A 16,997-nucleotide genomic window follows, 5' to 3' on the forward strand; every position below is an offset into this window, starting at 1 on the left:
GAGAGCCTTCGAGGGGCACAGGGAGGAGAGGCCGTGGTCCTCAGAAAGTCACTAGAGAGATGGAGAGCATGTCCTCCTAGAAAGTTGGGGCAGGGGCGCTGCTGGGGAGGCGTAAGAGCTGGGAGGACCAACACTGCACCCAGAGGCGAGGTCCTTGCCTGTACAACCTGGGCCAGAAATCCTACTGGTCGGATCACTCTGAACTAGGTGGGCAAACAGGCAAAGTCTCACTGGCTGGGATTAGCAAATAAAATGAGCTCACAGGGGGGGACTGGGAATCTAGTTTAGATAAAGTGGTCAGGGCTAGGCTTCTAGGAGGAAGTAACGTGTGAGTGATTCCTGAGTCATAGGAAGACACGAATTAGAGCATTGCAAGCAGTGAGTGGCGAGTGCAAAGGCTCTGGGGCTGAATGAGGGTGGCATCTTCAAAGAGCAAGAGGACCGTGGGCTAGTGTGGGGGACCCACTTGGAGAGACAGAGGGGAAACCAGATCATGATGGTTCTAGTGTATACAAGGCAGAAATGAGAACGACGAGGGAAGGATGCCCCAGAGCAGAGGGACAAGCAGGAGCCAACACCTGGATGCAAGGACGTGCCTGGCCCACACCTGTTTGGGATACAGGATGTCACCCTGCCTCTGTCTGCGTGATATAAACTATACAGCAAAGAAAAGGAGTAAATGGGTTAGGGCAAAAGTGACCTCCACCAGGGAACCAGTTGCTGTGGTTCATGACCACAGGCCACCCAGGCTGATTCAGCAAGTTTCTGTGTTATCAGAGGTCAGCTCCCCAAAGAGCAAAGCAACACAGCAGCAAACTATCCCCACTCCCCAGAGGACTTGCCTTAGGAATCTCTCCCTCTTCACTAGCTCCCAGAGAGGTTAAGCTTCAGGAAACTTCTCAAAAATACTTGCAGGCTGGATTCAGTCACCAATTGCTGTGTGACTTTCAGCAAGTTACTTCACCCCTCTGAACCTGTTGACTACTTTTTTGTTTGTTTTTTGATCCATCTGTAAACCAAAGGCTTAATACAGGCACCATCCTCTGCCTACATTACCACATTCATTCTCTACAATAAGGCAGGGATCATTTATAGGTAAAGAGATGGTGACTCAAAGGGAGGAATTCATTCGTTCAAGTCAGGATTTAAACCCACCGTCAGATTCCAGTGATGGCGAGGCTACAGAGAACCCAATCCTAAGATCCTCCTTAGCAAGCGTCTGGCACCCTGTGATCACTAAGCAGACAAGAGCTATTCTTATGACCATTAGCCGTACGGTGGTGTGGGGCCACCTCTCCCAGCCTTGGTTTCCTTGGCTGCAAATGGACTTAGAACCCTCCACTTAGAATTCTCTCCTCACTGGCTTTGGGAGGTATCAGAGCTATAATGTGCACAGAAATAAATGGTGGAGCGTTGGTAGTTCCTCAGAAAGTTAAACGTAGAGTTACCACATGACCCAGCAATTCCACTCCAAGACATAGACCCAAAAGAATGGAAAATGGTACTCAAACAAGAACATGTACACACATGTGCATAGCAGCACTATTCACAATAGCCCAAAGTGGAAACAACCCAAATGGTCCATCCACACAATGAAATATTACTCAACCATCAATGGGATTTATAGATGATGTAATACAGAATTGTACACCTGAAATCTATGTAATTTTACTAACAATTGTCACCCCAATAAATTAAAAAATATATATATATATATATATATATATATATATATATATATATATATATATATATATTACTCAACCATAAAAAGGAATAGGTATTGACACATGCTGCAACGTGGATGAACCTCGAAAACATTATGCTGAATGACAGGAGCTAGACACAAAAGGACACATATTATATGGTTCCTTTCATATGAAATATCAAGAGTAGGTAATTCTTACAGGCAGACAGCAGATTGGTGGTTGGCCAGGGACTGAGGAGAGGGGGAATTGGGGAGTGATTACTTTATCGATATTGGACTTCCATCTGGGGTGATGAAAGTGTTATGGAAGCCTGAATTAGATGTGGAATCTCCCTGACCTCAAGCAGGTCCACTCCTCTGTCTGGGAGCCATGCAGGTGACACAGCGAAGTCACCACCCTAGGGCACAGGCGACTCAGCGCGAGGGCAGACAACAGAAGCCAGGATATTGGCCAGCTGGACCTGGTACTTTTCTCCTGGCCCAAGAGAACCCAGCCAGGGAGGCCCAGGGCTAAGTGGCTGTCCTAGGTTCAGAGAAAAGACTTTCTGTTATTATCACTCCTCTGTGCTCAGTCTTGTGCTGAATGCCCCCAAAAGGCAGCTCTGGAGCCAGCATCAAAGGAGCTCCCACTCTGGAAAGTACAGAGTTAGACATAGACACTCCCGACCACTCAGTGTCAGGACTGAGCTAGAGAAAGGAAGCGTTCCTAGAAAGGGGAATATAGGAAATAGGTTTTGAAGCATCTATAAGAGTCCAAATGAAAAAGCTTATGAGTATTTTACACACTTGTATACTTTACCAGTGAAAATGCAAAGATATAGGCAAATGAAAAAGCTTGTCAGTATAGTTTACACAATCATATACTTTACTAGCGGGGATGAAAACTGGTGACATCTAGCAAAATTATATATGCATTTATCCACTTAGAGAAATATATCCCAATGATTCTCTTGCAAAAATAAGAAAACATGAATGAATAAGGCTTTTCATAGCAGCACTATTTAAAATATCAAAAGACTGGAAATAGCCTGTATGTCCATCACTAGGTGCTAGTTAAATAAATTGTGGCACAGCCACACAATAGAGTATTATGCAGCTGTAAAAAGAAATAAGGAAGATCTCTGTGTACTGGTATGGAGAGACCTCCAGGAAACGGTTAAACCGTGTTAAGTGGAAAAACAGCAAAGTGGATTTTTACATATATATATATATATATATATATATATATATATATATATATATATAATTACTTTTTAATTAAAAGATAGACCATGAAAAATTATCAATGGTGACCTGAGGAAGAGGCAAAGAACATGATGGAAGGTACAGGAATAGAAGCTAGATGTCTCTCTATATGTTTTGTAGAGTTGACTTAGGAAGCATCTAAATATCTTACATAATTCTAATATAATATATCTTAAAAATAATCCTCTCAGTTTACTCCCACTAGGATGGCTATTATAAAAACAAAAGAAACTAACAAGTATTGGTGAGAATATGGAGAAATGGAAACACTTGTGCATTGTTGGTGGTAATGGAAAATGGAAAACAGTATGGAGATTTTTCAAAAAATTAAACATCCAATGCCATATTATCTAGCACTTCTACTTCTGGATATATACCCAAAAGAAGTGAGAGCATAAACTCAAACAGATATTTGCCTACTCATGTTCATAGCAGCACTATTCATAATAGCCCAAAGTGGAAACAACCCAAATGTCCATCAACAGATGAATGGATAAACAAAATGTGGTCCATCCATAAAATGGAATATTATTTATTCTTAAGAAGAAAGGAAATTCTGACCCATTCTACAACATGGATGAACACTGAAGACATTTTGCTAAGTGAAATAAGCCAGACACAAAAGACCAACATGATTCCACTTATATGAAGTCTCTAGAGTAGTCAAATTCATAGCGACAGAAAGTATTAATAGATGATGGGCACCAGGGGCTGGGGGAGGTGGATAGGAGTTAGTGTTTAATGGGGACAGAGTTTCAATTTTAGAAGACGAAAAAGTTCGGGAGATGGATGGTGGGATGATTGTTCAACAATGTGAATGCACTTAATGCCAGTGAATTGTACACTTGAAAATGGTTAAAATGGTAAATTTTATGTTATGTATATTTTACTACAATAAAAAAAGTAATATGGTATTACCTCATTTGAATGACCCAGTTACTATAAATTGCATTTGTTATAGTATATTTCAGAGATACTTTTTTAATGGGGGGAAATAGTAAGGTGAAATTTTTGATAATAATAATTATTACAATTAATTCTGTTATTTGAGATGCTTTGTAATTAGACAGTGTTCCTAATTGTACAATTATAACACACAATCTTATCAAGAGGTGTTGTGTCTACTGCTGCTGCTATTTTCAAAAATAAAAACTTTCGGGGCCGGCCCGGTGGCTCAGGCGGTTAGAGCTCCACGCTCCTAACTCCGAAGGCTGCCGGTTCGATTCCCACATGGGCCAGTGGGCTCTCAACCACAAGTTTGCCAGTTCAATTCCTCAAGTCCCGCAAGGGATGGTGGGCAGCGCCCCCTGCAACTAAAATTGAACATGGCACCTTGAGCTGAGCTGCTGCTGAGCTCCCCGATGGCTCAGTTGGTTGGAGCGCATCCTCTCAACCACAAGGTTGCCGGTTCGACTCCCGCAAGGGATGGTGGGCTGTGCCCCCTGCAACTAGCAAATAAAAACTTTCTATCCTCAAAAAAATTCCCTAAAAATCAAAAGCTTCAGGTTAATGGCATAACTACAGAAAGAAACTACTTCAAGGAACATTGTAGTACAGTAATTTGATGATGGCACACCCACAATGGGATTTATTCAAAAAAACAAAAGAACCAGAAAAAAAAACACCTTAAACTGTTTTTCATTAATTGTATTATTTAAGGTACTGTTGGTATGTTATTTTGAGAATTGATGTGTGTATTGTGGAATAAAGGAAATGTTGGTATCATTTAGAATTTGGATTTTCACTGTGGAAAAAAGAACATACAGTGCAGGTAGAAGATGGATCAGGTTAGGTAAAAATCCATGTATGAATTGGAAGTATCAGCAAAAATTCATGATGTGTTTTATTTTTTTTAAAAGAAGTGGGGATTGCCTATTTATGTCCAGTGAAAAGACATAGAAACAACACCTAACCCAACAGCCATGCACACCCCTAGCACCTCGACTGTGGTCTCTAAGTGTCACCTTCTAATCAAAAAAACAAGATCTCCTTAGAGAAATGGCTGAGCCCAGGCTGGAGGCAAGAAACGTACAAGATGTTCCTGACTTATCTTGTTACATCATAAAGCAAGAAAGCTACCTAACAGTCTTATCAAAAGAACACAGAGTCAAAGTGAAGAGAACCCCACTGGCCAAAAATGGAAGAATAATTTATCAGTAATGATAAGAACTGCCGTGAATTGGCCCATTTCAGTAAATTCATGAGTTCATAAATGTATAGGAAAGGAATGTCATTATCTGCCTTTGGAGGATGTTAAGGGGCCCAATAATTATTTTGAAAACTAGGGGGAAAAAGAACCAAGCATTTATCTTTTTTGGGACTGGGGGGCATACTGGGGAACAGTTTTTCCAGGACCCATCAGCTCCAAGTCAAGCTGTTGTTTTTCCTCTAGTTGTGGGGGGCGCAGCTCACTGGCCCATGTGGGAATCGAATCAGTGACCTTGGTGTTACTAACACTGTGCTCTAACCCACTGAGCCTACTGGCCGCCCACGCATTTATCTTTTTATCTTGCCTTTCCCATGTGAATTGTCCCACTGGGTAACAAAATGGCAAATAAGAGCATGTTTCTCTTTCGAGAGGTATTCCAGCTAATAAATGAAGAAGAAATAATATTAATATCATTTCAATATCACTGTTATAACTTCTAATGAATTAATAGATCTAGGCAATGGTAATCAATGGGAGATAACATCACAAAGGAGAGACAATGGGTAGAGGTTACAGAAGAAATAAGATGGCTCATGAGTTGACTCTTGTCAACTGGATGACGGATATACATGGGGGCTCATTATACAATTCTCTCTACTTTAGAATATGTTTGAAATGTTCTATTTAGAGGAAAGGTTTAAAGCCCTTTGCCCTGTGTCATTCTCTCAAAGCCAGGTAGTGACACCTAGAAGCCCATAGGTGCTTGGTAAATATTTCTCAGGGAGTGCCAACATTTGGCCCCATTTACTTCACATTTGTTCATGGCCTCTAGCATACTGCCAAGGGCTGAGCTCACAATTTCGCTATAATATCCAGTCCTCGGTTACAAAACTCCCTTCTTTCCTATTCCAGGACCAGGTGTCTGAGATTAAATCTCACCTCTGCTCTCCCAGAAAGGCGCAACTAAAGTCAACTTGTGACTGTGGCGGACCTTAGAATAGCCCCAGCTGAAGGTGGTGGGACTGATGACTCGTACCACGACTTGCTTTTCCCTTTGGCAAATTGGGTTCAACCACTTCTGGAGCTGGCCTGCCCCAGCTTCAGTGATTTGGCTGTGGTTCCAGATTGGCTTGAGGCTCAGCTCTAAGGCCCAGCTGGCTGCTGGGGAGCCAGGGCTAGCAGGGAAGCCTGGGTTGGACAAATGCCCCAGATGTATTATTTCTGATAATATATGACCAGAAAGTGGGAGTCTGGCCATAATAGATTATCCTGTGGGCTGGACCTTTGCTGGCGAGGCTGGAGCAGGTGGGTAGATAGGTAGAAATGACTTCTTACTCATCTAATGCTTTCCACAAGCTAGCACAGTTCTAAGCTCTGTACATTTATCAGCTGGTTTAACTCTCACAATATCCCTATGAAGTTGGTACTATGGTCCTATTTTAGAGATGGACAAAATGAAAGCTAGAGATTATGCCACTTGCTCCAGCTAGTAAGCACCAGAGTGAGAATTTGAATCTGGGTGAGTTGGCTGACCATAGGTCAGCAAACTATTAAAAGGCCACATAAAGCTGAACGAAATGAAATCACTACCCTGAAGAGATATCTGCACTCCCATGTTCACTGCAGCATTATTTATACTGGTCAAGACCTGGAAACAACCTAAGTGTCTGTCGATGGATGAATGGATAAAGAAGAATATATATATGCCACAAAAAATGGTAACTATATGAGGTGATGGATGTGTTAACTAATCTTATTGTGGTAAACATTTTGCAATATGTACAAATATCAAACCAACTCACTATATACCTTAAATTTACACATTGTTATACGTCAACTGTATCTCAATAAAGCTGGGGGCAGGGGGAAGTCACACAGTAAATATTTTCAGCTTTGCACACCAGATGGTCTCTATCAAAACAACTGAAGTTTGCTGTTATAGCATGAAAACAGTCATAAACAATATATAAACAAATGGAAAAGGATGTATTCCAATAAACCTTCATTTACGTAAACTAGTGGTGGTACACCCATACAATGAAATACTATTCGGCCATAAAAAGTAATGATGCATGATAAAAAGCACTGATTGTTATTATAACGTGGACGAACCTCAAAAACATTATGCTCAGTGAAAAACAAAAAGCCAGACACAAAAAGTCACATATTATATGATTCCATTTGTATGAAATACCCAGAGCAAGCAAATCCATAGAGACAGAAAACAGACCGGTGGTTGCCAAGGGCTGGAGAGTAATGGAGAGTGACTGTTAAACGGGTACAGGATTTTATCTCAGGGTGATGAAAATGTTCTGGAACTAGATAGTGGTGGTGGTTGCCCAACATTGTGAATGTCCTAAATACCACTGATTTGTACACTTTAAAATGGTTCATTTTATGTTAGGTGAATTTCACCTTGAAAACAAATAAACAAACAAACAAAGAAACATTATTTACAAAACAGACAGCTTGTCCATAGGCTGTAGTTCACCCACTCCTGCTGTATGACATCTCTTAACAAAACCCAGAGCTGAATAAAAAAACCACAGGCACATAAAATCTTAGCTCAAAAACCCGCAGACAGCAATTTGTATTATTATTATTATCAGGGTCTTCATTATTATAATATTACAGCTACCAAAGTAAATATTAACTCTGACCTTGGTCCCAAGCTCAGTCCTGCCCCAAGTTCGTGTTCCTCTGGCCTCTGGCCCTGGTCCCAGCCTCACTTCAGATCCAGGCTACAGGGCTCTGCCTGTCTATGACAATGCCACCTCCATTAGAGCTGTCCCCACTCCCTGGACAGGGACTGCTCTCAGGAGACCCCTGGTCTGTCCGCAGCTGTAGGGCTGTTCACCTACCCTGGCAAGAGGGCCTCATGAGGTGGGCGTGAAGTAGGGGTAGGAGGCTGATTCATCATGGGAACCCCAGCCTTTTCGCTGTCACCCAGGCCCAGCCCAGACGAGGTGTCTTGGAGAGTGGGGGCCTGTATGTGTATGTATGCGTGTATGTGTGCGTGTGTTTCATCGCCTGACCCCAAACTGACCCCACATCCTCAATCAGGCCTTTCATGCACTCAGCAATCCCTCCCTGCAGCCCACTTGGTCCCTGGCCTGTATTGGGCACTTCTGGGTACCCCAAGACTCAGCATCTCCTAGTCTCAGGGGGATAGAACCAGATAGAGAAACTCCCAGCCCTAAATGGGTGGGTCTGGGTCAAAAGGAGGAACCCTAGGCTAGGGAGCCAGGATGGGAAAATCAGGCAGCCACGGGTCATCAGGGAGGCTTCTTGGAGGTAGGTTCCTACCCCAGAAGATCACAAATCTCAAACAGACCCTAAGGGAAATGATGGCCAGCCATGATATGCCCCTGTCTCAAACTTGACCCAGCCTCTGCCACCAACTCCAAGCTTTAAAAGGGAATCAAGACTGCCTGTCTGGCTGGCCCATGAATTCCTGGGTGTGAAGTCGCTCTGCAGACAGTCTGCAAACAATTCTCCAGTGTAAAAGGTCATAATTACATTGATTCTGACCCAGCCACAGGAAACGTGCACTTGGCTTAAAGCCTTCTCCAGGTGCTAGCTTTGTGACTTTGGCCAAGTTACTTAACCTCTCTGAGCTCATTCACCTGCTGGGTAAAATGGACATAAAACAGTTAAATAAAACTGCAAGAGTCCCCCAAAGCCACAATCAGTGGGAAAATCAGAGGTAAACACCCAGGGTCCATAATGCTAAATCAAGGTAATCCCCAAGTGGGCATCAGGGGGGGAATCTCATGTGACAGTCATCCCCACAGCATCCCGGGGCTCCCCCCTGGTGGATGCAGGGCTGGGACTAAAGGCAAATGAGGCACAAAGACAGGATCCGAATTCATGATTTTCCCTTTTATCCATGGCTCCAGTATGTCTTCACACAACACTGTTCCTGATCCTGTCTTTATCTAAAATGTTGGTATTTTGTTCATCGTGGATTTTTTTTGCACTCACTTTGGTTTTTTAAAATACTGCATTAAAATACTACTTATCTTAATGGCTGAGATTTTTGGCACTGCCTTAAATTTTGTGCATGAGGAGGATGCTTCACTCTCCTCACTCTAGTCCCTGCCCCAGATGGACACACAGCCCACATCTGCATGTGGCTCTACCAGGCAGAGCCTCCATCCCCAAATCCTTGGAAACGGGGACTCAGAGGAAGATATTTCCTCGGATTACCCTAGGGAGTGGCCCCCACTCACTCTCTCCCCTAGCACCCTATTCTCTGAGCTTCCACTGTGTGTCCAGCTTTGTGGTGAGCGATGTTGGGTCCCCAGAAAGAGGAAACTGGATGTCTGAGCATGCCCCCTGGGAAATCCCAGGCCTGGTTAACCCTGGGCATTCCCAGGCTCGCCCAGGGCCCGCCCTGCACTGAATGCACAGCCTGGTGGGTTACCTGGAAACTCACCAGGCTGGTTTTGAGGTGGGAGGCCCACAGTGAAGCAATTTACACGGCAGCCCCAGCCACATCGAGCCCATCCTACCTGACGCTCAAATAAAGGGGAGGCAGGCTCACTTCTGCCGGACTCAGCCACAGACCAGGGGAAGAAGGAGGACCCCTCACTGTCAACCAGGTGAGCCCAGATGCCAGCGCATGGGACAAAACCAGGGTCAGGAAGGCCCTGGCCCAATCCCTGCTCTCAGCTACACCTGGTGCCTTGGGATCAGGAGCTGGAACTGGATGAGAGGGGACATCTCCTGGTCCCCTGGGCTCAGAGTGGACCTTGCCCAAAATAATCCCCAGCCCCTGCACCAGTTCTCTGCCTGAGCTTGAAGAGCTGGCAGCAAAGGCAGGAGGCAGTGCCAAATTCAGGTCTCTTCTCTCCCCTCCCCCCCGCACAGCCTGTCTTACCAGTTGGGCGGGCACCTCAGAGTACTCTGTGGTGGCCAGCAGCAGTTATTGAATAATCAGGAACCAGATAGGGCTCGCTGGGTTGGCCTCAGTCTACCTCTCTTGAGAATGGGCAATTTGTTGGAGTCTGAACTACCTGGCCTCCTGGTGCCTCCTGGGAGGGCCTGGCTTACTGACTCTTGACCTCAGCCTTGGGGGGACAGGATAGAATGGGGGAGCCCCTGAGACCCACATGACCTTGGCCCAAGGCACTCTGTCCCCATGCCACCACTGCCTCCCGCCCACAGCTCTGCAAGGGGCAGCTGTGTCATTCACCGCTGGACTTTGACAGTGGCCAAAGACACCGTTCAGTTCTCCACGCCTGTCTTCTTCCAACTTTGCCGAGGTCTCTGCTGAGGTCAACCGGATATGTCCCCCGGAAGCTGGAACCCCACAATGGTGGTCCAGGGTATCGTCTGGATCCTGCTTGGATTATTGCTGTGGCCGGAGCCGGGAACAGGTGGGTCAGAAGGCAGAGGCCTTGGGGCAGGACAATCAGTTCTGCAGAAGTATACTGCTGTCCCCTCTATGTTCAGCCCCGTACAGAGTGACTGGAGACCCCCAAGAGACCCCAGGCTCAAGGAACCACCAGTCAGGGGACACAGATGCTCCCAGGTCCACAAGGTCTGGGTAGGGGTAGGGGAAAGACCTGGGGACAGAAGAACAAAAATCAGGAAAGCTTCCTGGAGGAGGAGACTTAGATATATGACAGGAAGGAGAAGAGTTTTACTTGGGGAGAAGCAGGAAAGGGCATTTTAGGCAGAGAGAAGAACAGAGGAATTACAGTGTGGACTCTCTGGAGAAGACCCTGGATTTCTGGGTTCAGATCTGCCTCTGCCTCTGCCTCTTCCAAGTGGTGTGACTTTAGGCAGGTCATCTACCCTCTCTGTGCTCATAGGGTCATTGTGAAGATTAAATCTGTTAAGTTATGTAAGTCACTTAGAATAGTGTCTAGCATATAGTAAATGTTTAATAAATGTTAGTTATTATTTAACAACCCATTCCAGCTCTGAGCCCAGCACTTCTGGGTTTCAGATTGAGCTGCTGACTTTTCCCCCACAAGGCACAGGTCCAAACTCTCCTCCCCTGGGCATCCTCCATACACCTTTCCCTCTAAAATTCCCCAAACTGCAACCCATCACAAAAATATTGTCCATATTTCCCTCAAAATACCTGGGGACTCTGCCCCTTTTGTCCATCATATTGCCACCACCCTAGCTTTGGCCACCTTTATTTCTCACCTCTACACTGGCTCCCCTTCTCTACTCTAACTAGCTTTCTAAAAATGCATTCTCCACGTGGCCGCCAAAGGAGCAATCTTAGAGCACCAGCCTGGCTGTGTGTCTCTCCTGTTCATGAACCTACCATGGCTCCGCAGTGCTTAGATAGTCTGAGCTCCTTAACCTGTTGTCTGTGCCTCGGTTTCCTCATTCACACGAGGACAGTGTTGGGGGTCACAGGTTGTCAGATGGAAAGTTGGGGGCATTGAGAAGATGTGGAAGAAGCAGAGGGAGGTTCAGGAACAGAGGGTGCTGGGCCGTGAAGCTAATGCCATCCCTCCTCCTGCAGCATCCTTGCCCCTCCTCATGGACTCGGTCATCCAGGCCCTGGCTGAACTTGAGCAGAAGGCGCCAGTCACCGAGGCCACCCACACTGCCACTGTATGGTGGCTGTCAGCCCAGGACTCTGGCCCGCAAGATCCCCTCTATCCCTTCGTGCTGGAAGGATGGAGTCTCAAGGCCACGGAGTTGGATCCCCCTGCACTGAGCCCAGAGCTTCAAGGCTTGATCAAGGAGGTGGCCCGACATGGTGTGCATGGTGGGCAGGAATATGGGGTGGTGCTGGCACCCGATGGTTCAACAGTGGCTGTGGAGCCTCTTCTGGCAGGGCTAGAAGCAGGGCTGCAGGGGCACAGGGTCATAAACTTGCCCTTGGATAGCACAGCCACCCTTCTGGGTGCCGGAGCTACCTTTCCAGATGTTGGAGCTGTGGTTCCTGATATAAAAGCCACCTCCCCAGAACTCAGGGATACCTCTCCAGGTGTCACCTCTGCAGATGTCAGAGCAGTATCTCCAAATGTTAGAGCCACAAATCTTGATGTGGGAGCCGCCTTTCCAGGTGTCAGAGCACCCTCTCCAGATGACCAAGCCTCCTCGCCAGATGCTAAAACCGAGTCCCCGGCCACTGTGGACAGCCTCCTGGTGGTCACTTTGGCCAGAGACCTGGGCCTCACTTTTCTCCAGAGCCCCCAGACCCGGAGAAATCCAGGCCTAGGAGCTGAGGGCTGCTGGGACAAGCTCTCTGACCCCCGGAACTTCACGCTCCTGGACCCTGAGGCATCACCACTCACCACAGCCTTCCTCAATGGTGCTCTGGATGGGGCCCTCCTTGGAGACTACCTGAGTCGGGCCTCTGAGCCCCGGCCACCCCTCAGCCACCTGCTAAGCCAGTACTATGGAGCTGGGGTGGCTGGAGACCCAGGATTTCGCAGCAACTTCAGACGGCAGAATGGAGCTGCTCTAACTTCAGCCCCCGCCCTGACCCAGCAGGTGTGGGGGACCCTCATCCTGCTACAGAGGCTGGAGCCAGCACACCCTCAGCTGCAGGGCATGAGCCTAGAACAGCTGGGGGAGGTAGCCATCCGTGCCACCAAGGAGTTCACTGAGGCTTTCCTGGGTGAGAATGGCTGCCACCCCCTGTGACTCTTTCTCTCACAGACAGGGACATTCTCAGCCCCATGTGATCTGGGGAGATCCAGGACTGGGGGATTCCAGAGTGAGCAATAGGGCTCTGACTAAGAGGCCAGGGCACCTGTACAGGTGAGGAAAGGCTAGATTCAGGTCTTGCAGGATATATAGGAGTTCATCTAACAAAAAAGTGAGGAAGAAAGCATTGCAGGAGGTGGGCTCAGCACATGTAAAGGCACAGAGATTGAAATGCAAGTTCAGCCAGTTACTCCTGTGTATCTTTCGGTGAGTTGCTTCACTTCTCTGAACCTAACTTTCTTCAGTGAGGCCGGGAAATCATAGCTACCTCTTGTATTTGCTGGATGGTTTAAGAAAAATAAACATGTAGAACAAGTAGCACACAAGTGAAGTATAAAAAATACGGGCCAAGATCCCTCTGTTTTCATTATAGCTGTCTCTCCTAGGGCTCAGAGCAGGGCCAGCTGCAGAAAGTGGGTCCTGGATTGTAAAGAGCCTTGAAGTCTGAATTACAGTTCTTGGGGTTTATCCTGAAGGGGGTGGGAGTCATGCGGTTATTCCAACAGGACTGGAATGCTGTTAGATTTAGTTAAGTTAGATCCCAGTGGAGGCCAGTGTGGTGTGAAATTGAACTGTCCCCAAATCTGGAAGGAGGCTGGGAGAGTGGCCCATATATGCGCTCTTACGGGGTGCAATTAGCAGGCAGAGAAACGATGGCTGACTCCAGCCCTGGACGCCCTTACCCGCAGGGTGCCCCGCCATCCATCCCCGTTGCCGCTGGGGCGCCGCGCCATACCGGGGCAGCCCGACGCCGCTGCAGCTGCCGCTCAGGTTCTTGTACGTACATCATACCTACTTGCCTGCGCCACCCTGTACCGCTTTCGCGCGCTGCGCCGCGAACATGCGCTCCATGCAGCGCTACCACCAGGACACGCGTGGCTGGAACGACATTGGCTACAGGTAGGCGGGACCTGGCGGGATGGGGACGAGGCCGGTTTTACAAGAGGTAGACCCTGAGTAGGCGGAGCCTGACGCAGGGGTCGGGATTGGAACAGCAAACCTGGCGAGACGGAGGCGTGTGAGGTGGGTGGGGCCAAGGTGGAGAGAGGCGTGGCCTAGGCAAGGGTGGGGCCTTAACAGAGACCAATACTCAACACTGGGACCCTTGGATCTGCGGTGGGACTAGGAAAGGAGGCGGGACCTGAGAGGGGGGCAGGACCTGTGGTAGCGGCTAGGGCTGGGGCGGGGCAGTGATGGGGTTTGGCCTAAGACAGAAAAGGGCTGTGAACGGGAAAAGAACTGGACTTGAAACAATGGGGAGGGGGCTGGACATAAAGGGGCGTGGCCAATGCCGAGGGACGGATCCAGAGAAACAGGAGGGTTTCTGAAGTGGCATTTGGTGGGGGAGTGGGACGAGGCTGGGCCAGGCAGAGACAGCGCGACCAGGCAGGACTTGGGGTGGGTGTGGCCATTGGCACAGATATGGGGCGGGCGCCTCCTGACACCGCGCAATACCTGCTCCCCTCTTCTCTGCAGTTTTGTGGTGGGCTCAGACGGCTACGTATACGAAGGCCGAGGCTGGGACCGGGTTGGCGCGCACACACTCGGCCACAACTCCCGCGGCTTTGGCGTGGCCTTCGTGGGCAACTACACCGCGGAGCTGCCGGCCGAGGCCGCGCTGCGCACAGTGCGCGACGTGTTCCCCAGGTGCGCGGTGCGTGCGGGATTCCTGAGGCCGGACTACGTGCTGCTGGGCCACCGCCAACTTGTGCGCACCGACTGTCCTGGTGACGCGCTCTTCCACCTGCTGCGCACCTGGCCGCACTTTGATGCTGTGAGTCGGCGATGCCCTCACTACCTCGGCCTGCCACCCATCTGACACAAGCTCAGCCTGCCTGCCTGTACAACTTCAGCAGGCCCCTCTCTCCTTCCTGTAACCCCTATGCCCACACAGCCAGGCCCCTGATCTCCTTTGCAGCCTTTCTGTTGAGGCAACTTAGGCCCAGCCTTAAGTTGTTCTGCTCTCAACATTTACTCCCCGCCATCGCGTCCTCTGCCTGCACAACCGCAGCCTACTCCCTGACCTCAGCCTCCAACACGTCTGCCCTCCTAACCAGAGAAAGGACCCAGACCCCTGCAGCAGACCCTCTGCCCTCACGACCTCAGCCTGGCCTGCATCACCTACACCCAAGTCACAAACCTCCTGCCCACACAACCGCGTTCCAGCCTATCCAACCTTGGCCTCACCCCTGCCTCCTACCCAAAGGCCTTCTGTCCACACAACACTCACCTAGCCCGTTACCCTCTACAGAAAACCCCTTTTCCTGCATAATCTCTGTGAAGCTGCTAACCCTGTGTTGCAGTCTTCTGCCTAGACAATCTCAGCCCTGGGGATGCTTACTCAGCCCCAGCTCCCTGACTGCTGATGACAATTCTTATGCTGGAGCAATCTAGGCCCAGCCAGCACAACCTCGGCCCCACCCCCTGACCTCCATCACTAAAATATCTCTATACTCACACACCTGCAGGACCTCGTGCTACCTGCATACTGCCATTCTTATTTCATTAAGCTGGACTGCAGTCAGTGGTGCACCCACCCCCTCACTTTGTCCTCTTCCCCATGCAGTGGCCCACCGTGAGGAGGGGAGACCCAGCCCCACCCCACCCCCCAAGCCTCACCCTCTCTCATCTTTTTTAGAATGTGAAGCCAAGAACCGCCAGGAGGGCCTCCAGGAGTTCCAAGAGAAAGCCAGCTCCAGTGACCCTGCCAGCCACAAACCTCCAATAAAGAGACTGTGGAAAGAAAACCTGTGTCTGTGCATCATCTGTGTTTGCACACGTCGTCTTAGTTTTGGTTTGCCCAGAAGAAGACCCTGAGAAAAGAATTCCAGTGCAAGTAGTTTTGGAGGTGATCCCAGTACATAACAGTTGGGGAATAAGGATGAGTGGTAGGGAAGGGAAGGCAGCGCGGAAAGGGTGCTTTATCAAGCAAGTTGATACTGGGGGCACAGGTGCTCACTCCCACTGTGAACCTCTGGGGTACAGCATAGGACACACACCTCAAAGTCATCCCACCCAAGGGGCAAGGGAGCTGGGGTATTGATCCTCCAGCTCCCATAGTCATTGGCTGAGGGCTACTCTTGGGGAGGTGTTAATTGTCTGGCACTTTCGGGCTGTTTGTTGCATGGGCAGAGTGGACTCCATCTGTCAAAGAAAGTCCTCCAGCAAAAATGCAGGGAATTGGGAGTGGGGCCAATATGCACTGAAGTGGTAAATGCTCAGGGATACGGTAGAACACGGGGAGATTCCACATGTGTGTGCAGTGAGTCGCCTGATACAGTATGAATAAGGTGGGCATAGCTAAGGCATGTGCACCTTCGTGAACACGACTGGCTCCAGGAGAAGGGTCTTTGGCTCTTACTGAAGACTCTCCTGCTCAGAATGGATTATAGAATTTGTGAGGGCCAGTGTAAATGAAAATGCAGGGCCCCTGTTCAAAAAGCAAGAACTTCAAGACAGCAATAGCAGAGCATTAACTCAAACATAGTGTGGAGTGCTTCTGAGTGTGGGGTCCTGAGTGACTACTGCACATCAAGATGGTCCCACGCACCTCACCTGGTGGATTCTGGTCACCTTGCCTTTGTACAAACTGTTCCTTCGACCTAGCATGCGCTTCCCATGCTTCAGGTTGCAAATGTCACCTCCTCAGGGAGGCCCTCCTGGATTTTTGCAGCTCAAAAAGTGTCACTTCTGCTCAGCTTGTACTGCAATCTGTCTATTTTCTTCCAAGTCCTCCTCACTTGCTAGAAATGCCCCGCATTTGTGTTCAGGATCTGTTTCCCTGCCTAAACTGTGAGCTCCAGGAGAGCAGAAATTGTGTTCATTTAGTTCCCTGTGACTTCTCCAGCACTTAGCACATAGTAGGCACTCAGGAAACATTTGTTGAATAAAAGAAGGCTCCCATTATGAATCTTCTGAAACTGATATTATCATTGTGTTGTACAAATATGGAAACCAAGGCTCAGAGAGAGGAAGTGACTTGCCTGAGGTCACAAAGCAAGAGAGGGATCATCTGGCACTGGAACCCACTCCTGGACCAGGATTCTACTGACTCCTATGCTGACTCACTTATTCCTCAGAATAGAATTTGCCCATCTCTTTTTTTCAAGAAAATATTTATTAGGGAATGGTACCAAAATATACAGCTCAATGAATTTTCACAACCAAGCACATTCATGTAACCAACACCCAGCTCAAGACATAGACTTC

General features: G+C 48.3%; 2 protein-coding genes across 3 annotated transcripts in view; one reads left to right on the plus strand and one right to left on the minus strand.

The window, feature by feature from the left end:
* Positions 1-13,736, minus strand: part of CYP4F22 (cytochrome P450 family 4 subfamily F member 22) — a 55,840-nt gene extending 42,104 nt beyond the window's left edge. The window contains exon 1 of one of the 2 annotated variants that reach the window (XM_074338003.2): positions 13,581-13,736. Coding sequence is in view for 1 of the 2 variants with exons in the window: in XM_074338002.2 (XP_074194103.1) it covers positions 13,472-13,578 (107 nt within the window). In the remaining variant the exon portion in view is untranslated. Of the gene's footprint in view, positions 1-13,471 lie in introns of both variants that reach the window. The other variant, XM_074338002.2, reaches the window with a different exon arrangement.
* On the plus strand, positions 13,630-14,607 carry PGLYRP2 (peptidoglycan recognition protein 2). Its single transcript, XM_088792667.1, has 2 exons — positions 13,630-13,688; positions 14,265-14,607. The coding sequence occupies exons 1-2, from the start codon at positions 13,630-13,632 to the stop codon at positions 14,605-14,607; spliced, it is 402 nt and encodes a 133-aa protein (XP_088648793.1).
* Positions 14,608-16,997: the final 2,390 nt, after the last annotated feature.

This window comes from Rhinolophus sinicus, chromosome 15 (assembly GCF_057876585.1).
Source record: "Rhinolophus sinicus isolate RSI-liver-muscle chromosome 15, RSI-T2T, whole genome shotgun sequence".
NCBI classification, from domain to species: Eukaryota; Metazoa; Chordata; class Mammalia; order Chiroptera; family Rhinolophidae; genus Rhinolophus; species Rhinolophus sinicus.

Excerpts from the sequence above, each read along its gene's own strand:
- PGLYRP2 (XM_088792667.1), top strand. The coding sequence starts at position 13,630 with ATGCGCTCCATGCAGCGCTACCACCAGGACACGCGTGGCTGGAACGAC. Across the intron at positions 13,689-14,264 it reads TGGAACGACATTGGCTACAG|TTTTGTGGTGGGCTCAGACG; the intron begins GTAGGCGGGACC and ends TCTTCTCTGCAG.